Source organism: Phasianus colchicus, chromosome 8 (genome assembly GCF_987193195.1).
Source record: "Phasianus colchicus chromosome 8, bPhaCol1.hap1.1, whole genome shotgun sequence".
NCBI classification, from domain to species: Eukaryota; Metazoa; Chordata; class Aves; order Galliformes; family Phasianidae; genus Phasianus; species Phasianus colchicus.
This window is the reverse complement of record NC_143443.1, coordinates 19,698,126-19,724,968: the sequence shown is the minus strand read 5'-3', so window position 1 is coordinate 19,724,968 and position 26,843 is coordinate 19,698,126. Positions and strand designations below refer to the sequence as shown.

Here is a 26,843-nt window from a genome sequence, read left to right as displayed (position 1 = left end):
GTTTGGTGTTTTTTTTTTTCAGTTTTTTTTTTTTTTTTTTTAATATTTCATCTACTTTTCTTCTCATACAGCCTCCACATTCCCATGGATCAGACACCAGTATGCTGCCTCTTGCAATATCTGCAGTCTGTGCCATATCTCAGAGCTGTCAGGGACTGACCTGGACCTGCTGTTCTCTCCAGGCAATCTGCTAGTCTCTAACTCCACCTGGCATGGTAACTACCCCACTTTGCCCTCTAGACACTCCACATGGAGCCTCCCTAGGGCACAGCAAAGCATTATTGGCATGGTGCATATAGTGCTAGGATACTGAAAAATCCACCTTATGACAGAGTAAGCCTGAAGGTACCTGCAGTTAGAGCAATCACTGGGTGCTCTTGTTTGGTACTCATCCAGTGCGCTTACAAACAAGGCCTCAAGATCCTAAATCTGTGACTTAGCTGAAAGCACCCCAATGCCAGGATGCTAAGGCTTTTGACATGGTCTCCTATAACATCCTTCTCTCCAAACTGGAAAGATGTGGGTTTGATGGGTGGAATGTTCAATGGACAGGGAACTGGTTGTGAGATCATACCCCAGAGAGTGGTGGTCAATGGTTCAATATCGGATAGGGATCAGTGACAAGTAGTGTCCTCCAGAAGTCAGTACTCAGACTGGTGCTCTCTAACATCTTCATGAATTATGTTGATAGTGGCATTGAGTGCACCTTCAGCAAGTTTGCAGATGACACCAAGCTGTGTGGTGCAGGCGACATGCCTGGGAGATGGAATGCCATTCAGAGAGACCTAGGCAGGATGAGCAGTGGGCTTCATAAGGTTCAACAAATCCAAGTACAAGGTCTTTCACCTGGGTTATGGCAACTCCCACTGTTAGTATAAGCTGGAGGATTTATCAGAGCCCTGCTGAAAGGACTTGGGATACTGGTAAGCTGGACATGAGCCAGCAATGTGCCCTCAGAGCACAGAAAGCTAACTGTATCCTGGGCTGCATCAAAAGAAGCGTGGTCAGCAGAGTGAGGGAGGTGATCCTGCCCATCTGCTCTGCACTGGTGAGACCTCACCTGGATTACTGCATCCAGATGTGAAGACCTCAGTACAGGAGAGACAAAAATCTGCTAGAGCATATCCAGAGGATGTCCACAAAAGTGATCCATGAGTTGGAACACCTCCTCTGTGTGACATCTCCTCTGTGTGGATAGGCTGAGAGAGCTGGGGCTGTTCAGCCTGGAGAATAGATGGTTCCAGAGGGACCTGAGAGCAGTCTTTCAGTATTTAAAAGGTGGGCTGTAAGAAGGAAGGGAACAGACTCTTTAAAAGGTCTATTTTGATAGAGCAGGGGAAAATGATTTCAAATTGAAAGAAGGGAGATCTAGATTGGATACAAGGAACGTTTTTACAATATGGCAGGAGACTTTAACAGAGGAGGTCAAATTGTGATTGTTTGGCTTTGATATTAAGGCAAAGTTTAAAAGAAAAAAAAAAGAAATCCACAACTGAGTTTGGAGTGCTGGACTGAGTGTGGTGCCTGCACAAGATCCTCTTCTTTAGGTTCTGTTTAGGCAGCACATCTAATCAGCAAGTGATAGCAGTGTGTGTTCCTGTGAAAATACAGACTTGGTCTGGGACTCTCTTGGGACTCCCCTGTCCTGTATCTGCCTCAGCCTGGACTCTGGCCAGGTCCTTTCCAGCTCAGTCGTAGGTTCCTGCTTGCATCCCGTATCTAATCAGCTGACATTTCTAGCTAGAACCCTACTATGTATTTATAGTTCTTCCTAATTATTAGGACTGTCTTCCTACAGTCTCAAGCTAATCTGTCCTACATCTGCTCCATGACAATATTACCTTGAACCCTTGGACAGAGATCTATTGTCTCTAAGTCACCAGACTGCTAATCCCCCAGTGAGGCAGGCAAGTGGAAAAAGAATAACATATCATGAAGTAGAAAGTGAATTTTGACAAGTGTTTGTGTTCTGGACATCTGTACTACTGTGGCCACATAAAGCATTAACATGTGAAGGTCAAAATATACATATATTAATGTTTGCAGTTGCAGTGCATTTGCAGTAATGCTCTGCATATTTTAACATGGATGTTTAAATGCCACTATAAATACAGAGCTTTGACAGGTTAGTGGATTTGTGGAGGGGTAGCTAAGATGAACTGTTGTCAAATGCTACTAATATCTAAACCACAACACGCCTGTAAGTTCCCATCGAATGACATTTCAGATATTAGTGGACTCCATTGGTGGATTACTTTGCTGAATCAGGATTTATTTTGGTTTATTGCAAATACTGTAACTGATGGGCTATTACCTGGAAGTGTGTTAGCTATGTGACTGCTTTCAGCTCTCTAGCACTGTGTTCTTCCTTATGTTTCCCTACATCTTCTTCCCAACTATTATCTCCAGTCATGTAGATCCAAATGTCAGATCAGATCCCTGTCTGGGCTTGTGCTCCAAAGGCTGTTTGGAATCTGGAGTTATACTGGTAACAAACTGGCTCACCAGAGTCATCTGACAACTGATGCTAGCCTCCCCTCAGGGCAGAGACAGATCACAAAATAATTACATCTTTAGGGTCTTAATTATGTAATCTGTAGTCTGTGCCTGACAAACCTGGGACATGAGTCACACCAGAAATGGGTGACATGCAGTGGGTATTTGGGAACATATTCCTGTTTTCCAGTAGCCTTTGTTAATCTAGATTACTGCAGAGAGAGAAGTCATATGCTCTCATTTAGGAAGCAGACAGGATTTTCTCCTGGCGTTGTTCTACTGTCTTGGTATTTCTATAGGCATAAAAGTTGTACTGTATTATCACTTCACCTTAGCTGCTTACTTAGATGTGACAGGGCCTCGCTTTTCAATTGCAGGTATATTAGCTGAACAGCTTGCCATTGTAGACCTGAGACATAACTATAATGGACTTTAGAATCGCAGAATCATTAAGGTTGGAAAAGATCCCTAAGATCATATAGTCCAACTGTCAACCCATCACCACTAGGCCCACTGACCATGTCCATCAGCGCCATATCTCTATTGTTTCTTGAACATTTCCAGGGACAATGACTCCACCACCTCCCTGGGCAGCCTGTGCCAGTGCATCACCACTCCTGAGAAGAAAGTTTTCCTAATATCCAACCTGAATCTCCTCTACTGCAACTTAAAGCCATTACCTCTTCTCTTTTCACTGTTACCCGGATAAAAAGGCCGACCTTCACCTCACTACCTTCTTAATGTTTCTGCTCCATGAAGGAAGAATAGCTGGGAGCGCTGGAAGGCTTCAGTAACAGCTTGTGGCTGCTGCCAACAGAGTAATGATATGCTGTGGGGCACAATGTCCTGGCTGCACTGGGGGCTGGCAGCTAAGGCAAGGCATACCAGGAGTTAGGCTTTAGGACCACAGCACTTTTTTTGACTGCAGTGTTCTAGCAAGGTAGGAGGAGCTGATTAATGATTCAGAAATTCATTAAAACGGTTCACAAAGAGCTGCAGTCGCAAGAAGCATAGGGCTTATGTTGAAATGAAATCTTATAGACTTATTCTAGGAAATAACTTATTTTAGAAAAGTCATAGCTACATCAATTCTTCTGGTGATAGTCTTGCTGCATCTTCTAAGAAAATACTGAGGAAAAGGATGAAGTGGCAGAGGCGTAATGGCAGGGGTCAAAGGACTCTGGTTAGTGCAGTGTGTTAATAACATCTTGTTCTTGTAATATATAACAAAACTCCAGAGATTTAATGATTCAGTAAAAGTTGAGAAACACATTTTCAGTTCCAACTGAATATTTGTGGCATTACTACAAGAAGAATGAGGCAGGAAAGAGAGTACTCTTCAGCAGAACCATAGCATGACAGGAGAATAAAGGAAGCAGATGCATAGAATCCTTTTAGATCATTTATCTAAACCTAGGGGAACACAAAGTTTATCCTGGTGAATGCAAAATTTCTCCTGGAAATTCAAATCCCAGGCACTGTAATTGCCAACAATTTCATACAGAGACCAATTCCATGGGGATTCTCATGCATCAGTATTTAGAGAATATGTAAAAATGTGCTGGAATAAGCTAAGACTTAGGTATGACAGCAGATTTTGCCATTTATAAAATACTTGCGAAAGGTGCCTTGTGAGGGACTAAGGAAATTCATTTCAACCAATTTATTATTTTTCTGGTATCTATTTTTGGAACTTAAGCAGAATTTATGCAGTTAGTGCTTCCTTTGTTGAGATGGTAATAATACCTCTGCAGAATTGTAGCTATATTTAAAATGACTGACTGACTTGAGTGTTTAAAATGCTGAAGAAAGAAAGGACAGACATAAATAATATACCAGCATTTTTGCAAATTACAGTATGGAGTTAAAATGTAGTATTACAATAACTCTTGATTGTTAGCAAAAGTAGACAATTTATGTAGCCATGCTATATCTTTTATTTTTCTTAAATTACTTGCAAAAATGCTGTGAAGAATTGCTTGTTCAATTGGCCTTACTTGTCTTCACAGAATAAGAGAATCACAGAATGGTTGAGGTAGGAAGGGATCTCTGGAGATCATCTCACGCAGCCTCACTGCTCTAGCAAAATTCTCTTCAGCACATTGCCTGGACACAGTCCTAGGTAGGTATTGAATATCTCCAGGAGAGGAGACTCCAGCCTCTCTGGGCAACTCATTCCAGTCTCCCTTACAGAAAAGAAGTTTTTCCTTATGTTTAGTCAAAGCTGCTTGTGTTTCAGTTTGTGCTTATTACCTTTCCTAACGTGATGATTGACATAAATAGTCTTCTCTATGTAAAAGGCTATTGTAAAAAGGAAAAGGAACAATCTCTTCTCCATATCATAGTAGATACGGCAAGGTATAGACAACTGCAACTGCACCAAGGATTCCCTGACATTAAGAGACTTCTTAACAGTGGAGATTGTGAAACATCAGTGTGAATTTCCTGGAGAGATTTGACGTCTCCATCTCTGGAGATAAGGAAAAAGCATTTTAGTTAATCTTGCTTTGAGACATGGGACTGGAATAAGTGACCTTTCAAAGTTCTTTGATTCTGAGAAAGTAACCAACAGCTTTTAAGGCAGGGTTCTCTGTGTTTATTTAAAGGAGGCTGGAATTTCCAGCTCTTTTTTTCTAAATAGGAACTCGCACTAGACTTCATTGTTCAACAGGAAAAATTCCTGGATTTCACTTTAGCTGGAAGACTTAATTTCCTGTTTGATATCATAAACAATATTGAATTGTCAAAGAAGAAATTCCCAGATATCTTATTTAAATAAAAAAAAAAAAGAACAAAACAAAAGAAGAAACACCCCCAAAATCCCAAAGAACAGTGTAGTGTGTGAAAGTAAAAAACTTTCTAGTAAAACACTGCCTTTAAGCAAGTTATTTCCTCTTGCTACCAACGGTTATCTGATCCTAATTACATCTAGGTCCACAGAAGAAGATACCTCATATTTCAGTGTCTAAAAGTGAGTTCCCAGTGCTGAGCTGCTGATCCCCTGCGGCTTAGCAGGTTCACAAACCAGACAATTCTCTGTCTACCTTACCTGCAGCGTGCAGACTGCTCAATAATGTGGTGACCCAATACAGGAATAAGAATTCCCTGGAATAGAAAGAATCAATTTCTTATGTATGCAGCAATGAATACTTGATTAGACATGGTGGAACAGCTTCAAGAGGTGTCCTCAGATAGCCCAGGCTTATGCTTCTGGGAGATGGGTAACTTGAATGGAATTTTCTGCTCTAAACCAAGGAAGGGGATTCCAGCCAGGTCCTGCCACAGCTTACGAGTTCTAAAATCTACTGTGCCAGTATGTGTACAGTTAGAGTGGAAGAATGGGGAAGAACATTTGACTTGCATTTCTGTGTCTGGTGGTGTGGCCAGACACTAATATGATAAGCGTTATCCCATTTTAGAATAGGACTTTTAATCCTAGAAGGTTATTTGAGTATTTTTAGATTCAAGAATCCTGCTTTTGCTTTTTGTCTCTGTCATGGACTCCCCCTGTAGATTTATTTCTTCTAAGGCACTCTGTAAGTCTGACCAGATTTGTTAACAGTATAAGTTGATGACTGATTAGATCCTCGGGTGGAATGCTGCCTAGAAAAAAAACTTCTCTTTTTGATTTTAGTGATAGTTTGCCCCTTTGATCCAATTGCTGTCTTGAATCCGTGTAAAGCAGGATTTCACATGAATTCCTATTTCGAACTACTTACAGCTTCTAAAGCTTACTTTTCTTTGCTGAAATTTTCTGGAGATGGTTTATGTCCGATATATTGATTTACTTTGACCAGCAACATTTTCAGTCACAGTTGGAAGAACCATTTCCTCCACGTATTTAAAAAATGACCCTCTTTCTTTGGAATAGATCCACAGCTGAGAAGAAAGTAGGAAAGCATTATTTCCTTCTGAAAAATGCTTTTGCACATTTTGCTGGTAGTTTGTTTGGACTTCAGTGAGTTCAGGGACATTGAAAACTGAATTTCCTGGAGGATCTGTACATATTTTTGTGATGTATGTAGGGGTGCCTTTAGAGGTGGGAACTGTTCTCTGGAAGACTTGACTTCAGCCCCTATTCAGAACAGAACCCTTACCTTGTGTCTAGCCTCAAAATTCCAACTCATTAATTCACTCATCTGTTTTCATTCCCAAATGAAAAAAAAAAAAAAAAAAAGAGCCTAAGAATTTGCACTGACAGCAGGCTAATAGAGTCTCACAAACTGAAAAGGAAAGTAATGAGGAAAGGAGAAACAGCCCCACAAATTTTCTGTCACTCTCCTTGGCTCTCCCCTGCAGTCCCACTGCAGGTCACCAGGTAAATGTGATGCTGTCCTGCACTCCATAGACACTGAGACACAAGTACCTTGCAGGGGGTTGCGCAGCTCAGGGAGACTAGAAATCACCTGTTAGCATAACTGTTCAAGAAGTTAGTTAACACATGCTTTCCAAAAGGGTGCCTGAGTTCCTGTCCCTGTAACCTGTTACTTACACTGCGCTAAGTAGCACTGCTCATTACTTTCTTCTTAGGGTGTTTGGAAGTTTCCTATAGCAGCACGTCTGATGGCAGGGAAAGGCCTTTGAGTGCTGCAGGGAAATTGGAATGAATTCCTACAAGAAGGCCCTTTCTCAGGAGAAATATCTCAGAAAGGGAGTTGTGTAGCTTCCACAAAAGAAAAAGCTTCCTTTCTAAATTATTTATGCTAACAAAAAGGATAATATGTGGAGTACTTCACAAGCTCTGATGTCTCCTGGTACAGAGTTGTATATTTTTAAGCAGTAATGATTGTTCCAGTTTTTCTAATTCAAGCAACAGCCACAGATCTTGTACTACTGAAAAAAATCTTGGCAGTGAGCTCTCTGAGGTTGCTATTCCCAAAGTTCCTATTGCTAGAACAGAAATCAAAACTGCATTTAACGTAGAGTTATTTAAAGTGATAGGATAACTTACCAATCTGAAAGGGAAGAAAGATAAAAAACCATTTACAATAGCAGTTGTAACAATTAAGGTTGTTACTCATAAGCCAGTTCTTCCAAACTGTCACTGCCCACCCCTTCTCCTCCCCATCTTCCCGAGATTCTTTTTCCACTTAGTTGTAATGATAAGAAGATTGCCCCTAGGAGGGGCAGATTTCAGGACAATTGCCCCCTCTTCTCTTGACTTTTTCAGCTGCTGCTAACACCAGCCTTTGCATGTATGTTGCGTAGGCATCAATTGAGTGAATGACTCACAGCTGGCTTATATGTGAACAATTATTAAGGCTTCACTGCAGCGTACATCCATGCTGGCACAGGTAGTGCTGCACGTACTTCACTAATGGTGCCAATTCCAGGCTTTGGAGTGTTCTGTTTGCAGCCAGACTATTTTACTATTACATTTTCTTTCCATGTGTCGTTAGCATTAAATCTAGTGATACCATTCATTGCTGTGCTGCTGCAGAGCTTGGCATAGCACCGTGGGACTTCCTTAAGCCACTTAATGCTTGTGCAATTTGAAAGGGAGCCAGGCTGTGCCCATCCTCATACCAGACAAGCCAGTAGGCATCATTCTGTGGCATGCTGGTGGAATGTGTCCTCAGGATATGGATGTGGCTGCAACAGCAGCATGAGGAGCTGGAACTAACCCAGCCTGGCTCTGCACAGCCAGGCCAATGCCTCATGCCCTGCTGCAGCCAGTGGATGAGACAGCAGTATCCTGCCATAGAGGGGCCACACGTGGGCTGTGCGGTGACAGGCTGCCACCTGCTGAGCTGCCCCCACCAGGCCCTGATCACTGCCTTTCTGGTGCAGTGGGAAGTTCTGCTTTTTGGAAGTTTCAAGTTTAGAGGAATTCAAATGTGAAGAGATTTGATTGAGAGTTTCAAAAATACTCAACTATGTAGTGACTGCTATCCATTATATAAAGAGAACGCTCTCTGTTATAAATCCAGTCACACCCCTCCATAAAGTACACAAGTATTTGTTCAAACCCGTAGCCTCTAGACTTGTCTTGCTTCTTCCTACACCTTATATAAGGCCAAAAAAGCGAATGTAAGAGGTGAGATGTTCACAATCAGAAATATGTTGGTTTTCAGGGTACAAGGAGGGCCCTGGTGTGCTATGAGACTCACTATGCAGGGGGCCAAGCACTGCCCCCCAGCGCTGCTCTCTGGCTCCCTTCTGCCTTGACTTTCGGTCAGCCTCCTCCCTGGATTTGTTCAGTGCCCTCTGTTCTGAATGCTGCCATCATCAGAGTGTTTTGTGCCTGCCTTCAATGAAGAGCAGCACTCTGTCACAGTCACCGGTTCGCTGGGGGAGCAGGAAGTCTTGGCTTAAAGCTGTGGGAAAGAGCCCTCTAGCACTGTCTGCATTAAAAACCATGCTTTCAGTTTGGAAAGGAACTAAAACCACTGAAAAGCTATCCAGAACATAGTGCTTGTGCGTTAGGTTTTGTCACTGTTCCCACATCTCTCTTAGTTCTCAGCCACAGCTCCGTGCTGGAGGCCAGATGCATGCGGAGGGCACTTTTCCGCTTGCTAGCAGTGGGACAGCAGGAATGGAAGCTCCCCTTTTAAGTCCAGAATCAAAGTCCTGACAACAGTAAGAGAGGGATGTGTTTCCTCAAAATAGAGACATCTGTCCAGCTCTGAGGCTTCTTGCAACACAACTTTATTGTTCTTCCAAATTTGTTTTTATTGTATTCCTTCTATCTCCTCCATGCAGGAAATAAACCTATGGCTCTCTTGCATTTTAGTGTGCTTGTCATATTGTCTGCAGAGAAGCATTTTGGTTTCTGTACTAAGCACTTCATTTCTCTGCTGTGCCTTTTCATGAACTGGCAGCTTGCAGTATGACTTTAAAACAGCGATTACAGCAGTACTGTGCAATGCAGGCATCCTGGGACTGTCCTGCTTTCTTCTAGCTATGCTGTCACTGTGATCTCGCTGCTGTCCTTCAGGTTAGGTCTGCTTGCAGCAGCCATTCTATTGTTTGCAGCATCTCTCATGGGGTCATCTTCAGTTTGCAGGGGACTGAACTTCATCCTTCAGGCTTTATACTCCTATGTTCCTGTTCTTCTGTTGTTGGTATTTTAATGTAACAGTTGTTCTGCTTTTTATTTTTTTTTCCATTTTTATTTTTTCTATAATAAATGCAGGTGTTTTGCAAGATTTTCCTTTCCTGAAGAGGGAGCTTCCCCTTTTTCAAAACATGCTGACTCATTCCCTGGACAAATTTCTGTTTCACTTTCCACTTGCTTTTCTGATGCTGGGTTTCTACTAACTGTACAGTTGTATTAGTCAAAACCATTTCTGTTACTTTTGGTTTTTTTTCTTTTTCTTTATTTTAATTTTTTATTTTTTCCTTTTTCCTTAGAGCTGAAAAGTGTTACTTTACATGGCTGTCTGCTTACACAGCGTTGTCACTGCGGAGAAAGAAGCTTATTATTGCTTGTTTGTAGATTGCAGCACACAGGATAAAGATATCAGAAATAAGTTTCAGCCAGCAGCTGTGGTGGTTGCCATCTCGTCAGCATGAAACTCACTGCAGACTTTTGGAGAAGGGAAGGTAAGAGCAAAAGGTGACACCATAGTGATATTTTCTTGCGCAGTCCAAATTTGAGAATGAGGCCAGAAGCAGGAGGCAATGGAAATTTGGATGCGCTAGAGTGACTCAGCAGAACTAAATCACTTCTGGTCCTTGATCTAGCTTCTTTAAGCTTGACAGGTAGCTTTAGACTTGTTAGTGTAGACATATATTCAGTGCTTAGAAAAAACTACTTCATGATATTATCAGTCCTTTTATTTGTTGCACAATGTCCTGGTAAAGAAAAAAAATTAGAATGTATGCTGACCACTAGAGTTCATGGCAGCCTGGGTTCAGCCTTGTAGAAATCTCCTAAGGAGAATATGACTCATTGTTCAGGGACTTTCTTAAAGTTAACCGTCCTCATTTTACCGAGGTTGGGGAATTCCAGTGTATTGAAAGATAGAATCCACATTCTATTTCACTGCCACATTTTATGAGATTTGGTGCATCCATTTTAAGATCTGTCTTATTCAGACCAGTTATATTAACTGACACTGAAGCCCTAAGAACTTTGGTTTTTGGTGACCAGATGCCATCTTTGAGAGATGAAGCCAGAAACCAAGAAAAGCCAAGGTTCAAGTCAAGCAAATGCCAACATACCTTTAAGCTATATGTAAGCCTTCCTGGGTGGGATGTGGTACAGGGAGCAGCCTGCCTACCAGGATTGGAACTATTAGAGCATAGAACGTTTCTTCCTTCCTGTCTTGGCTGTACTTCTGCATAGCTGCAGCCCAGGAAATAACTACAGCATTGCCTACACCACTGCTGTTCTGCTTTTCCAAAAGGCAGACATTTTATTCTCCTATAGATAGACTCTGACAAAACAGGCAATGAGTAACACACTGTCCCAGAGTATCAGATCTGTACACAGCTAAAACAGACACAAGTCAGTTATACAGTGCAATGCCTTAACCACATTGTGGAGTTGTCCTTAAACGTCGAAGTGCACAGATATTAAACCTTTCAGCTATGGCTGCCCAAAGGCAGTACTGTGGGGAATTTGGTAGTGTAGTATTGGCAAGCTGACTTATCAGGTCATGTAGAAAAGGTGGAATATTTAGAGGAAAGAGGCTCTAATGCAGGTTTGAAGGCTTTTCCAGGCTCTTAGCACTTCTGTGGTGTTAGAAAACTGAGAAAGTGCCAAGCCAGGTTTGGCTTGGCAACAAAATAGGCGTAGTGACCTTCAGACACTGGACAAGTTAGTTTATAAAAAGTTGTAAGTTTTTGAAGCTAATGTAAGCCCTACCCTTCATTTTAGCTTAGCAAAACACTCAGAACTGTGGTTGCACTCCCAGCTGTTTTCAGGGGCTAAACACTGTCCTACCAGCAGCATGACCTTTGTGAGCATCCCTATTGCACCTGTGAACACTCAGCTGGGGTTGATCCCCAGCACCTGGCTCCCTGCTTGTATACCCAGTCAGCTCTGTCCACACCCTAGGGCCAGGTGGCAAAGATCGAACCTGATTGCAGACCCCAGCCTTCAGCTTTTGGGAAGGGGAAGGTTTTCTTGTGTTTTGGTTGATGCTTGACGCTTAATTGGAAATTCCTTCTAGGGAATGGATGGTAGAGCCAAAAAAGGTCCTGGGGAAAAAAAAAAATCTAACCTTTCCAGTAAGGTGGTCTGCTGAAAGATTTTGAAAGATAGTATAAATCTGTGCATGAGCAAGAAAAGCCTCACTACAAAGCAGCTCAGTGTAATTGATCATTGAATTTAGGAGCCCTTTGGAATCTGCAATGAAAGGAAGGTAAGATTTTGGTTGGTTGTTTTTTTTTTTATTCTTCTTCTCTAGGAGAATGATCTCCCTGTTTGTGATTTACAGGCCTGGATAAAATAAAATTTAAAAATGACATACATATGTAACACAATAGGAAGGAAGGAAAATGGTTTATTTTTAAAAATTTATTATGATGAAATTTGTATCAGTTTCTCCATTAAAAAACATGGTGCTGATTGCTACACATTTACAGTTTGTGCAGGTTGCCTTCAAATAGCAATGGCTTTGTTGTGCCATTCTATCTCTCATTTCTGATTCTTTGAAGGTTTTGCGTTTGTTTTGTTTTTAACATGAAAATAGGCTTGTAATCAGTGCAGAGAATGTAGGAAATAATCTTACTTAATACTCAGAGTTTTGACAAAGAAAACACATCTATACTTTCATATAAATATAGACATATAAAGCTTTTCCATACTACATCCTTATCTCTAAATTGGAGAGGAAATAATTTGAAAGGTGAACTATTTGGTGGATAAAGAGTTGATTGGATGGTCATGGCCAGAGGGTTATGTTCAGTTGCTCTTTGTCCAGGTGGAGGCCTGTCACAAGTTACATCCCCTGGGATTCCATTTTGGGACCAGTGCTCTGTAATGCCTTTATCAATGACGATGGGATCAAGTGCACTCTCAGCAAGGTTGCTGATGACACCAAGCAAGTGCTACAGCTGACACAGTAGAAGAGAGGGATGCCATCCAGAGGGACCTGAACAGGCTTGAAAAGTGTGGCTGCATGAGCATAATGAGGTTCAACAAAGACAAATGCAAGGTGTTGCACTTGAATCAGGGAGGACATGAGGGCCCCATCTGGAGTACTGTATCCAGGTCTAGGGCCCCCGACACAGGAAAAATGTGGAGCTGTTAGAGTGGATCCAGAGGATGGCATCTAACCTGTGGAGATAGGATGAGGGAGCTGGGCTTGTTTAGGTTTGAGAAGAGAAGGTTCCAGGGACACCTCACTCCAGCCTTTCAGTACCTAAAGGAAGCTTATAAGCAGGAGTGAGATTGAGTTTTTACAGAGGTAGGTAGTGATAGGACAAGGAAGAATGGTTTTAAACTTGGAGAGAGGAGATTTAGGTTAGATGTTAGGAGGAAATTCAAAGGGTGATGAGGCACTGGAACAGATGGTCCAAATAAGCTGTGGATACCCAGTCCCTGGAGATGTTATAACAAGGTTCAGTGGGGGTCCTGAGCAGCCTGATCTAGTGGTTAGCAACCTTGCCCATGGCAGGTGATTCTTAAAGGTCCAACCCATGCCATTCTATGATTAAGTTATATAGTTAGAATTAATTAGGTGTATATTATAAAAAAGTTTATTATTTTGTTGTTGTTGAAGCATTCTTCCTTGTATATTTCATAGACCTTTAACATCAGACTTTTCACTTTGAAAAACATCCCATAATTATAATGTAATTGAAAAACTACACTGAGTCAGTGTTCAGGACTACCACATTTGAGTTAAACCTTTCTGCCAGTGACTGCTTTGTTCTTTTTGTAACAAGTCCTATAGCTGAACTCTTCTATTGTTACCTTTAATAAGCGATAAAGCTGTCCTTCTTTTAACAATCAAAATAAACAGTTAAGACTTTTTTTTTTTAAAGGAAACATACCTCTACAAAAATCCAAACTATTCTTCTCTTGTGTTGTAAGAACTCTGAAAAACTCCCTGAGCTGCCAACAAAATGGCTTTTAGAAGCTTTGTTATTTGTAGTAGTAAAAAAATACTAATTCAGTCAGAAATAATTTTCATATAATTCTATGCTATGTCTCTTCCAAACTCTCAGGGTAGGTTTTACTTATTCCAGCATTATCATGATAAGATTTTCCACCTTCCTGACTGCAGGAATTGCTTTGCCCAGTTTTGTCATCGTAAGACTCTCTCCTTTCCTGGTGGCTTAAAACAGCTGCCTTTAGTTTTTCCTCAATTTTATCAGCTATTGCACGCATTTTTAAATCTCTCAGGCTGCTTATTAGGGTTCCGTAGGCTCCTCTTATCCCATGCCTTTGGTGCCATTTCTGAAAGAGCTTAATCTTCTGTTCAGATGTGTTATTGCAGTTATCCTGGATAATTTCATCTATGATAGGTTCTGAAAGACCGTGATAACGAACGAATGTCTTGACCTCATCTAGTGTCATCTCCCCCACAATGTCAGGGATATGGCGGCTCAGTTCATCATCTAGAAACATAAAAAGAAATGAATGCCCTTGGCACTGACATCTGTTAGCTTTGTGTGCTTTTTTTTTTCTTTCTTTCTTATCATCAATATTCAGAGCTGATACTTCTATTTAAAACAGGACAAGTTTCAGATATTCATGACTCCATATGTTTTCAATGTGATTCTGTACTAAGTAACTGTATTGTCTTATGGCACCTGAACTACAATCTGTTTCCTCTGTAACCCCTTCATCATCTGTAACCACTACAAAGCCTTGTCATGCCTCGTTTACCTGTTTTGTTCAAAATAGCGCTGATAAAAGAGCAAGACAGGTCTTTTGTTATTATGTAGTCTCAGAGCTTGTATTGTTCTCCTGTTGAGTGTTACCACTGTGTTTTTGCCCACGAACATGAGATAGGTCCTGTTTCTTTGATTCCATTGCTGGCTGCAGGGTTACTCAATTATTAGAATTATCCATGATTTTAGAAATCCAGCTTGCTGCCTCCTAGTATCTGTACCATATATAGAATAGTAATTTACCTGTTGTCAATCAGTAGTTGCTTCCTATACAACAGAAACTCCTCCTCAGGCAGAAGTTTAATGGCATCACTAAATGCCTTAAGCACATCATGACCTGGCATTTCTATAAGTGTTCACAGTTGTGCCAGAGTGACAGCTCTACAAAGTGGCAGTCTATACAGAAAAATACCCTTTCTTTAGTATAGAGTTTATGTCTGGACTTTCATTTTACTGAAGTTTGAAAAATTACTTGTCTCTTACCTATAGATATGAGTGTTGAAGTCTCCTGTAAAGAGAAGCAAGTAAGAAATGAATGCAAAAATGTTTTATAAAAGGCCAACCCCATATAAGAGGATGAATAGATGTCGTAACACTTCTGAAATTTTCTTTTAGCTTTCTCTATGTTTCTTCTGTTTTATGAGATATGGAGTCAGACTGGACCCTCCTTTTCACTTGAATAAGTTTGGGGAGTCACCTCACAATTGCTACTGAATACAAATATGCATAGGGATAGGATATCAGTTCTGTGGAGGTGTGATGATTTATGAAGTTCTGGTCTTGGTTGTGTAACTGAGTGCAACAGCAAATCCTGAAGAAAGGATATGGAGTTTCTTTTGCTTCTCCCAGGATTCCTCACAGTGGAATTTACTTCGCTGATGCTATAGAAGAGAGGCATGCACACGCTTGGGCAATCCCACAGTAAGCCAAGCCGAATTTTATCTGATCTAAGCAACAGTACTTACATTAGAACTGTCTCTTCCATTGGCTCTGTTATCTTGTGTAATAAAATTCTTCTGTTTTCTTTTGCCTAAAAAATAAAACAAACATTTTAATAATCCAGGGCAATTATTTCTCTGGATTCCAAGAATATAAAATTACATAAGCAGCTGAGTATCTTACTCAGAGTATGGCAGTAACAAGGAACAGGGAATCACTTACAGTAGAGTATTAATCCTGCTGCAACTGCTAATGCTATCACAGATATGACAAGTGCAGTGCCCCAAGGTGGCATTCCTGCTTCTGTTGGAACATTGGGAACATTACATTAAAGTTAAGTCATACTGCAATACAGCAACACGCTTGAAAAATTTAACAAGATTTCATCAGATTATAGAGACCCTTCTATTGTCTCCAAATAGCAGAAGGTAGCACTTGAGCCACCCCATCTCCACTGTGATCAAAAGAGCAATCATGCTCCGTAAGTCAGTACAAGGCCCAGCAGATACAGTGTCAGGAATGGCTATGGTGCACTGTGCAGAACACAGTACAATTCCAATAGCCTCTCAAAATACAGCAGACGGTTTTTAATACTAGCAGACTAGGTTTTAAAATGGTACCTTGCATTCTGCACACAGTGTCTGAAGTTGAAGTACATTCCTTTTCAACTAGGCCATTTTCACATCTGCAGAAAATATAAATGATTGTGGAATTTGTTTCTCTCTTTATAAATTGCCTAAGAGAGCAATCACAATCTTCTATTGCTTTCTAATCAGCTAATGGTGTCATACACCAGGATGCTGGACTTTGGAACTTAACAAGTATGAAAACAGTATGGGAAAAAGTATGGAAATGACATAACAGTAGATCACACAGAAGCAACAGGAAAGCTTAGATACTTAATTAGAGGTTTTGAAGAGTATATACAGAGTTGGTGTATTTATGTTTTTTGCACACGTTCTAATTAAGTAGACTGAGCAAAGCCAGCTGAATAAGCTAAGTGCAAAGCAAAACTAGTCTGTTTTCTCTTAGCTTATATATTATCATAGCCTCTGTCTTGAAACTGACTGGAAAAAAGTGTGGTAACATGATCTTAACAGTTTCATATTTAACAGTGAAGGCATCCACTTACATGGTACATGACTCGCAGTGGTCACATTGAGGAGATTTGCAGTAATGGTTCTTTGCACAGGAGCATTCTGCATTCTCTGTTGGGGTACAGTTCTTTACAACCTTCCAACCTAAAATGAATTCTTAAAGTTCGTTAGTTTGAAAACGCAGGGCTTTGCTCACAAAGCTCTTGTCCTCAGACCTGCGTGTCTTTAGCACCACCACTGCTGGTGCTGGCAGCACTTAATAATTACAATGTAGCTTTTATAATGAACCTTGTTTTGAGAGTACTGGAAATACCAAGATGGCAAAGAGACCTCTGCTGGCTAAGAGCTCAAAAAGCTGATCACACAGTAAAGGACTCTTGGCATTGCCATGTGTTGTCAGCTTTTTTTTTTGTTTTTTTGTTTTTTTTTCCCCTCATAGGAAAAAGGCATAAAGCCATAAGGGACTAAAAGATATCACATAACCCATCTCTTGGTTGTCTGTCTGTCAGACAGATTTTATCTCTTCCTGAGAACTTTCAATAGTGAGGAATTCTACTCCTTCTATCTAACACATTCCCTGCATAAGTTGCAAACCAGGTTTATTTTTCTTCTGGCCTCAATGTGTATGAAGAGGTGATCTCCATCTAAAAAGAAGTATTTTTGCACTTAAAAATATTGTAAGTAGATCTATTTACTATGGAAGCTATTTTCTTGGGTATGAAGGGAACATTTGAGTTACCATATTCAGTGCCCTGCTATAACAGGAAACCATGTTATCTCTAAAAATTGATTACTGTGAAACTGATGCTATTCATGAAGATACCAAACATTAAATGATCCTAAGAATAGTTCTCATGGAGCTTAGGTGGTAACCTTCCTCCTGCCTAGCACTTTCTAACTAACTTCTCTTCAACATTATTTTCCATGAGATAATGTGACTAGCCATCCTTCCACCATATTGGAATTAAAATCTGCCTCTCTGCTTACCAATCTGGATTTTTGATGTGATGAATGCAGAACTATCCTTCCCTGAATCCAGCTATACCAGACGCCTGGTGAAACTGGCAGGGAGATGTGTTTTACGAATTAAAACACACACACACACAAACACACACACACACATGACTGTTACTGGATTTTTGAAACTTGGTGTCCCCCAGCAGATAAATACACAAAGGGCTCATTAATAGATATGAAATTGTCTAGGTAGAGATGGACCTTCAAATATCCTCTCCCACAACTGTGAATGCTAGCAGCCTTTGCAGGAATTAGAACACAGAAATTAGGTCTGTGTATTTCTTCCCTGGGGGTATTGATTGATGCTCGGCTGAACATGAGCCAGCATTGTGCCCAGGTGGCCAAGAAGGCCCATGGCATCCTGGCTTGCATCAGAGCCAGTGTTGTCACCAGGGACAAGGGAAGTGATTGTCCCCCTGTACTCAGCTCTGGTGAGGCTGCACTTCAAGTACTGTGTCCAGTTTTGGGCCCCTCGCTGCAAGAAAGACTGGGAATGCTCCCTTCTCTGCTTCTTACAACATTCCTTTTAAAACAGAGGATGAAGTAGAGAGAGCAAACTTTCCTTCGCTGACTCTAAGCATTCTGTATTGGATCTTTTTTATTTTTTTTTTTTTTTAATGAGAAGAAAAGCCCATGCTCAAAACTGAATTGATTCTTATATCCTATTTCACTTTTCACTTATCCACCATAACTTCAAAACTACAATTAACTTTTGTTTGTTTGTTTGTTTTTTACATCAGCTGATTGTTAAGCACTGGAATAGTCTCATCCCTCCCTGGATGTGTTTAAAAACTGGATGTGGTGCTCAGGGATATGATTTAACAGAGGGTTGTTAGAGTTAGGGTAGTATGGTTCGGTTCTGCTTTCAGTTGGACTCAGTGATCTTTAAGGTCTTTTCCAACCTGAGCGATGCTATGATTCTATGTACTTAGAGGGCAATTAAAGATAAACAGAGACTTCTGGGAATACATGACCTCTGAGAACTTGGAAGCTATCTGTATCTCAGGACTGATGAAGGAAATAAGGTGTAGAATTCTGTCAGTCTTTTTTTTTTTTTTTCCTACATTATGATCAGTGAAGTTACTGAGTGAAGCTATTTGTCATGCTTCTAACGAGTGGGCTACTACATACCAAATAAAATCACTGTCTGTACGGTCCCTTACTATAGCTCATAAAATAATATAGTGTTTGTAAGATAATCTAATAGGAATATATCATAACCCAAAGTTGAGGTTAGTGCATAAGCATTAACTGCTGTAAATCAAACTAGCAACATCAGAGTGCCTCAGGACAGGTTGGACTACCTGCCTCTGTGCGAAGAAAGGCACTTCAGAGGCAAGTGTGGAAGAGATGGGATGTTACTCTCCAAATGCTTCCCAGCTGAGCAAAGACAGATATAAGAATAAATAATGGAGCAACATAGCTTGTTCCTCTTCCTACTTTGTGCTTAGAAGAGAAACCAGAGGATAAGTTTAAGACTTTGTCATAAACTTCTCCATGTCAAACTTGTAAAACGTTTTAATCTATGTGCTACCCGTTACTTGGGGATTGCAAAGATCTTTCAATTGAATCCTGCCTCTAAACAGTTGCTGTTTCTATAGACATACCGAGTGCTATGTCACATGAACGACATCTCATACACTTGTCCAAATCATTGATATGATCCATGTACTCCTCTCCAGATTTGCATGGTACACAACTTTCTTGAGTCTTTGGGCACTCAGTACTTTTGACATGACCTGCAGAGAGACAGAGAAACAAGAAAAACATATGTAATACCTTTGGACAAAGGCCATCAGCTTTGAGACCTATCAGACTTCTTTTTAATCTCTAATACCTTTCGATTTACAAATACAGATAGAATCCATAGTCATTATGCATACATATATTCTCTTCAGGAAGGCTGTATACGTAAGAGATGATTATCTTCCCCACCCCCTCTCCCACCCTCCCTATTTCTCCAATCTAGGAGAGAAAGAAAACACACCAAACAAAACTGTCCACACAAAACTGGAAAACCCATGAATATATAGAGTATCTTGTTGGCAAAACCCCATGTTTGCAGTTTTTTAACCTCTTTTAAAGCTGTGTAAGTAATGTAGTACTATTATTATTATTTGTAACAAGCATTTAATGTGTGATCTGTAGTGAAAAACTACAGGTGGTCTGAATCAAGAAATGCTTTTGATGTGTTGAAGTCCTGCAGTAGAGAAAGATATGGCTAGAATGAAGTGCATCCAGAAGACCACAACTGAGCTGTCCCAGAAGAAAGCACGTGCATGTGTTGTGGTTTTTATTTTAATGACTTTTCAGCACGGTCTTATAATGATACTCACCATGTCTACATTTCTTGCAGCACTGACCATTTAAAATGTATTCCTCCTCTGCACAGATAATTTGTCGCTTAGCAAAGTTTCTCTTCCTTGTAATAGATCTATTGTGTGCTACGTGTACGGGAACTTCTGTATCATTTTTGCAGTGTGTTTCCATAACTAACACAACCACCTAGGAGAGAAGAACAGCAAATTATATAGGAAATTACCAAGGACTGTAGGTTCATGTTACTGCTAGCACAGAGCTACATCAGCACTCTTATTCCATTGCTAAAGATGTTGATACTCATCCCCTTACTGAAGTTGTTTATTAGGCCAGAAGAATTAATGGAAAATGAGAAGACATATTAGATTTAATGCTATCACCTTTACCATTGCAGGCACTGATTGTTTGAAAATTAATGCTTGAGAACAGGCCCATACATCTGAGATGTGAAAGATAACCTCCTATGCCTAATTATGGTGCAAAGCAAAGAAACTCCCATTATTTTCTTGAAAAGCATTCTGTGCATCACATCACTGTTCCTCAGTCTTCCCTTTCTGAGTCATTGATAACGTTCTAGCTTACAGAATATCATTATTTCAAATGGTATATTTTATGTTTTTTGTTACTCTCAAGTTGCTTGCAAACTGAATGTTAATGATTCTCTAAAGAAAATAATAATAATAATTGTGCTTTAATATCATCCCAAATACCTGATTTCTAAATTGATCTTATTCTTACTTTGCTTTCCAATTCAGCTCCTTTTTCTCCTCAGCAGATGATCTTTATACAGTCCTATAGAAGTATCATTCTCCATTCTATCTAATTTACGCCCTATGCTATTTCTTTGAATGCATTCTCAAGTTAAACTGTATAATGCCTGGGTTTTGTTGCTTTTGTCTGCCAGAGGATGATACTTACGGGCTAATTCATGCAATCCTCATGGTTTTGTGTGAAACTGCTTCAATGCTATTACTTGAGTTAGATGCAAAAAAGTGTATGTAATTAACTTACTGGAAAAGGGAGTTGGATTTCAGACTGGCTTCTCATGTCAAGGAAGCGTTATCTGTAGCTAATGAACAGAAGTAATCAATACAGTGACTGGAGACTTCTACAAGTAGCCACTTCCATTGATCCTCTAGGCTATTCATAGACAGGAACCTTTTCCTAATACTCATCTTTTTCAAAATGTATATCCTATTAGCTCCTAGATGGAACTTAGGAAGACCTTTTGTTTGCACCTGGAAAAGATGTTTCAGCAGCCAAAAAACTGACTGAACGCTTGAGCTGGGTACATCACTCTTCTTGTTCAGCACTCTGACTTTGTTTAGTGCCTAAGCTTTCAGGACACATTTCTCAGCAGCTTACAAAGTAAGCTTTTACAGAAACTCTCAAACTGATGTGCCAAATGCGATTTGTTTTCCTTTTGCCTGGGAGATCAGTCGAACAGCTGGGATAGAAAGTCCAATCAGAAGGCAGTTACCCTGCAGCGCAGTGCCTGTTTTCTGTCAGGTGGTGGTGGTGGTGCGTGCTGCTCCACATGCTGCTGCCTCTGGGAGCCAGGCCTCGAGGGCAGCCTTGCAGGGATGACCACCACTGCCTGGCATCAGCCTGGTTTGGCTTCCCATGGCAGAGCCCCTTGTCTCTACTCTTCTGCCACACGTGGAGTTGGGCCGAGGGAACTGGTGGGTGCACTGTTGTTGAGCTGGACCGAGAGCATCCATTTGTGGAAGAAAATGGTGCAGGGAGTTGGGATCTGGAGGCCCTGGAAGCTCTGAGGAAGCCAGCTCCAGGAAACTCAATGGCACCAGGCTTTCAGCCTCATCTGTGCATGTGGAGGACAGATGCAAGCAGCGCTTGCAGGATGAGGAAGTCAGTGGGGAAGTGACTGATTCTCTCCTCTCTGATGGAGGTACTGTGACTCAGCAATGATGAGCAGCAGTGCCAGCCCTGAGCATGTAGGCAATTCCTGGATGCGCCCACTTGCATCTCAGCACTCTCTGCCCCACCACAGCACCAAGCCAGCTCCTTCCTCCTTATCTGCCCTATGCAACATGCCTGCTGGGGAGCAGCTGCCATCCTGCTTTTGGCACTCAAATCTCCCACTTTAGAGCTGTGAAGCAGCAGTTGTGGTTTTTGGGAAATAAGAGGATGACCCCAAGCCACAGTAATGGAGATTGAAGATTACCACAGCCCTACTGCATCCCTAACACATCTATAAACCTCTCTTAGGCATGGCAGAAGAACTGAATGTTGCTGGCAAGGAACAGGATGTGTGCCATGAAAGAAAACGTAGAGAAGAATTATGTAGGAAATGGGACAAAATGAAAGAAGGAAACTTCTTTCTAAATGAGTACTATCAGTAAAAGTTAGTAGAGTTGCTTTTAGGGTTTACTGAACCACTGCAATCACAGTGCAGGCACGGACACACTTCTGTCAAGCAAAACTCAATTTTGCATTTTTATATAGACAAACTAAGCTGATAGAGTGGGGAAAGACAAAAATGTGTGTTTTTTGTTTTTTTTTTTTTGATGGAAGCCCGCCACTGTCACTTGCAGAGATGAACTTCCTGGTACACTTACAAGAAGTGGGGATCACTTCTCAGAAACTGACTTTAAGCAGCACGCACACCTACATAGCTTCTGCTTGCAGGGGCTCCATGCAGTGCCTTCCTGCATAGGAATAATGACAGAAGTTTGAAGATTTTAGTTTTCCAAGTAACATTTCAATTTTGAAAACTTTTTTTTCTCCTGTTTTTGCGCCCTCTTAAAATAATTTCACTTGCTCTATAAGTGTTGGACTGTTGTTTAGCATTCAGAGCACAGCTTAATTCCTTTTCTCGCTGCTGCTGAGCAGTGAGTGCAGCCAGCAGAAAGGAAGCGTTTTAGGGGGTTTCAGAGAGGCAGGAGTGAAAGGTGCTTTTTAATGATGTGTATGTTCAAATGGAGACTCTGTGTTTTCAGTCTAAAATGACTCACAAATGCTTTGTTCTACTCTTCTCATCCTAAACTAAATAACAGTTTTCGTATCTAAAGTTTGTCTGAACTGAGCAATCAACAGTTGTAGAAGCAACCAGGGAGATCTGATCTTAACAGGTTCCATAAGAATCATTGCGTGGGCCCAAATTTTTTGGTTTTACTCTTTCTGCATTGCATAGGAATTTGAGAGACCTTTATCTTCTCCTTCTCCTCTTTTCCTTCCTCCAAAATGCCTTCCGCAACAGCATGAGAGGTAGAAAATCTGTCTCCATCTGTGTTCCCAAGGCAGTGACAAGAGTTACAGTTCCCTTGAAAACTTGTGGTTTTGTAACTCTCAGTCCTCAGATTCTTCCTGTATCCAAGTGTTCTTCATAATGGGTCAACTTCCTTGACCGGAAACCTTTTAGCAGGCACACCTCGTGGGGCTGTAAAATCACTTTGGAAGTGCATGAATCTGTTACTTGCATGCAAGACTTTTTGAAGTTTTACAGTATTTCACCCTCTAAGTAAAAATTTGTCACTGCTTTTTTTCTGTTATAATACCTTTGATCTTTATTAAGCTACTTTTCCCATTCCTAAGCCATAGATGCCTACAGATGAGAGAGCTGATGCTTTCAGAAGTTGGTTGCTATTTTCCTTCCATGTTTATTACTTGGGGCAACATGCATGAGGTCATCAGGGGCTTTCTGAGTGTTAAAAAAAGACAAGAGGGGGAGGGAGGACTTGAGGATTTTCTTTTTTTCTTTTCTTTTCTTTTCTTTTCTTTTCTTTATTATTATTATTTTTTAACTTCTGTTATTTCTTTGACTTTCTAGAGTTAGTTCCATTTTAGTACAGCTTTCCTTGTAAGTAGTCTCACTTACGCAAGCCCCTTCAAGATGCTTTTTCAGAGTGAGGAATGATATAGTGCCTGTTACAAGTATTCTCTGCTTTGGTTCTTTCAGTACAACAAAAATGACTACTTCCAGTATTTCCAGTATCAATTTTTCACCATCTCTTTTTTTCTCCACTAATGCAGAAGTTGGTAGCTAGCACAAAGGTGGGCACTGAAGATAGTATTTCTTCATGTTCTAAGTTCTTGTATGAGGAGAATTAAGAAAGCAATTTTATTTTCTGAGGCCTAGCAATGGGTTGGTACTTCCCCACAAATAGAAGCATTCCAACCACCTGAAATCTTAAGTGAGATGCACATGTTCAGTGCCTGTGATGGCAACAACCCTCAGTTACTGTCATGTCTTAAAATAGCAATCCAAATTCAATCCATTACTATTTCACGTCTCAGTTGTCTCACATGCCAATCACAGCAACATATTTGGGGATGGGGGTAGTATGATTGTTAATTTTCCTTTTTTAGGAGCACTGTACTGATAAACACTATTGACTTTAAGAAAGTTGGAGGGTATTACTAGCTACCATCTCACTTTGTGATACTGTGGCCAAGAGGTGGACACGTAGACATTTAGGAATTTTTTCCTAAAGAGCTGGAATGCTTGTACTGTTCAGTTGAGTCCGTGGTCATCCCATGACTTTATGGCTGCTTATATGCATACATTTAAATATTTGTATTAATCCTGTGCAAAGCAAGGAGGAGGGGTCAGCACAGCTGTGTGGGACTGTTTTCAAAGGCATATCTTCTAACCTTCCAGAAGACTGCCTGCTTTGTAAATAATCATATAAATCATTACAAAATATTTAGATAACATTTCGCAAGATGGCTTATTCCTCTCTAGAGTGCATCTCTGAATAATATGTGGTTTTGTGGATTGTTTTACAGGGTGAAGTTAGATGTTTTCTAGTTTTGTGGGTTATTGCTATTTTGCATTAATATCCTTGCAACTGCTTTTACTTTAGCACAGTAGAGGGTTGCTTGCAAAATTGAGGTTTAATTCAGCAGACACCTTTCACATTCTGGCTTAATCAAGTTAGTAGGTCAAATATTGTCTGATTTATAAGTAGTGGAACCACATACTAATAAAAAATATATATATCTTTTTAAATAGAATGCACGTAGGAGTGCTGTTTGGAAACAATCGGAAAGTAAGAGTAGGAATGATCTTCCTACTCCGGAAGATGTGAGATAAGAGAATGTATTTTTTAAATCTTAATTTCTGTTTTGAATAGCTCTAAGACACTGAGCTAGGCTAACATTTCTGCCGCTTGTTTGCTGCCTGTACAGCAAGAGATAATGCATGCTTCCGTTGGCAGCTCCTTGTATTTACTTACATTTTGTGCAAGAGTGTGGGTAGAACCTTACAAATCACGTTATAAATCCCTTTAAGTTGTTTACTACCTGTTGTATAATAAATCATATCTGCACGGTTTCTAACTTAACACCTGCCAAACCCAAGGCAACTCGTATTCAGCGGGAGCACAACCACAGTACGAAGAGACTGTGAGTGTGAATCCGAGCACGTTCCGAGGGGCAAGGGCCGGGCTGGGGCAGTGACGCATGCTGTGTCCACAGGCATGGACAGGTGCAGCTCTGCCATGGCACAGGGCTGGCTGTCTCAGGCCGGCTCCCCGCCGTCCCCCCGTTGGGCGGAGCTGCAGCCGGCGTCCGGCTCTCCCCGACCCTCTGGTCTAACGCTCCTGCGCTACGGGCTGCTCCCGCTGCGGGTGCTGAACCACCTCCATGTGGCAAAATGGATGTGAAGGTATCTTCATCGGTAGTAATAAATGTAGGCGGCTGACCCATGCCCTGAGGGTACCAAGACGTGTACTCTGCACGGGGCAATGATTCACGCAAGAAAGAAACGCCCTGCCCCGCTTTCCAGTAAGTGCCTCGGCTCAGGGTGCTACGTTCAACGTCTCCAGCTTTTCTGGGCTCACCGCTGATCATGACCAGCAGCTCCTCTACCGCAGCCGTTCCCTGCCGGCCCGGGCCGCCGTGCCCCAGCACCGCGACGGTACGCGCCCCGCAGCGTCGCCATGGGCAGCAGCCCCACCGACACCCGTCCTCTCTTTCCCACCGCTGTTCCTCAGCGCCCGCCGCCCTACGCGGTGGTTATAACATAGCGACGAGTCTGAACCTGAATTAATTACATGAGTTCCCCAAGAAAATAGAACAAGTTTGTTTGGCGGCCGAGCAGCGCTTTCGGCACCGCTACCGCAGCTCCCCGCGTCCCATCCCGGCACCCCGCTGCCCGGCGGCTACTTACGAGGAGCAGGTGGAAGAATTCCCGAGCCATGTCCCCGCGCAGCGCCGTCTCGCAACCCGCCTGAAAAACGAAAGCCGCCGGGCTTCTGCCGGGCCCGGCTCCTCCCATGTTGGTAAACACCGCTCCAGCCCGCCCCGGCCCGGCCCCTCAGGGGGCACCCTGCACAGCGCGGGTGTGACGGTCCTGGCTGCCGCAGCCCGGAGCCAGCCTTGGATGGCGGCTGTGCTGTGCTCTCGCTGTGTGGTATTGGTAGGGGCAGCGTGGGGCAGGGTAAGATTCTATCCTAAATCCCTAGGAGCGCAGCAGGTGATTGGACAGAGTTAAGTGCATTGTGCTTTCTTGTGCTGTCTCGTTGGAAGGATTTCTGTGACTTCAAAGCTATTTTCAGTGACTTTCAGTTTTTCCTACAGACTTTCAGCGGTTCAGAGTTCCTATGTAATAGCTGCCTCCTTAGCTGTGTTAGGATTGACGTGAGAGTAACAGTTACCAACGCGTCTTTTGATGTTCGAGGTGATGCCGCTGCCTTCAGAAGGTTGTAATTGAGCTGGCGTTTTCATTTTAAGCTCCATTTTTCAGCAGTTTATGACTCACCTCTTCAGATTTCTATTGGTTTGTCTCCTACCTGCCATGTTTGCAGATGACTGAGTTCAGTGTATCATTAAAAAAAAAAAAAAAAAAAAAAAAGCCATTTTAAATATTTTGGGTTTTTGACCACTTCCGGACAGAACAAATTGCATCAGCGACACAGTTTTTGGAGCTGCTGCATCTGGAGTATCCTGTAGCAATCAGCTCTTTTCCTTCCCACTGGCAGTATGGAGAGAAACTGGGGGGTAACACCCCTCCTTGGTGTGGTACCTTTGCTATGTGCCTGTCATTCCTACAGGCCAAACCCAAACTGGTGTGCACTCAGGGTTGTTTATTTTAGCGGAAGTTTGCATAAGGGTAAAGAGGTTACTGCAAACAGTGTTGCCTGGCTCTGCAGACTGCACTGCAACAGTGTTATTTCCAAATTCATCACTTACAGGATTGTGGCTTGTCCTGTAAACAAAATC

General features: G+C 41.6%; 2 protein-coding genes across 3 annotated transcripts in view; one reads left to right on the top strand and one right to left on the bottom strand.

Annotated features, from left to right (window-relative positions):
- LOC149917057 (uncharacterized) overlaps positions 1-26,843 on the top strand; it is a 44,224-nt gene that overhangs the window by 6,691 nt on the left and 10,690 nt on the right. Inside the window, exons 3-5 of one of the 2 annotated variants that reach the window (XR_016468800.1) lie at positions 72-215; positions 4,506-4,618; positions 9,850-10,734. Coding sequence is in view for 1 of the 2 variants with exons in the window: in XM_090145188.1 (XP_090001314.1) it covers positions 72-215 (144 nt within the window). In the remaining variant the exon portion in view is untranslated. Of the gene's footprint in view, positions 1-71; positions 216-4,505; positions 4,619-9,849; positions 10,735-26,843 lie in introns of those variants that run through there. The other variant, XM_090145188.1, reaches the window with a different exon arrangement.
- On the bottom strand, positions 11,819-26,441 carry FAS (Fas cell surface death receptor). Its single transcript, XM_031607658.2, has 9 exons — positions 25,792-26,441; positions 19,676-19,844; positions 18,947-19,078; positions 16,358-16,466; positions 15,846-15,910; positions 15,448-15,528; positions 15,252-15,316; positions 14,770-14,794; positions 11,819-14,010 (listed from the first exon to the last, which is right to left on the bottom strand). Exons 1-9 carry the CDS (start codon positions 25,897-25,899, stop codon positions 13,595-13,597), a joined length of 1,170 nt encoding a protein of 389 aa, XP_031463518.2. The 5' UTR covers positions 25,900-26,441; the 3' UTR covers positions 11,819-13,594.

What these genes read in the sequence shown, in the direction of transcription:
- FAS (XM_031607658.2), bottom strand. Translation starts at nt 25,899, where the DNA reads ATGGGAGGAGCCGGGCCCGGCAGAAGCCCGGCGGCTTTCGTTTTTCAG. An exon ending in CACTGCGAGTCATGTACCAT is followed by an intron (nt 15,911 to 16,357) that starts GTAAGTGGATGC and finishes TATTTTCTGCAG; the next exon opens with ATGTGAAAATGGCCTAGTTG. An exon ending in CACTGTGTGCAGAATGCAAG is followed by an intron (nt 15,529 to 15,845) that starts GTACCATTTTAA and finishes ATGTTCCAACAG; the next exon opens with AAGCAGGAATGCCACCTTGG.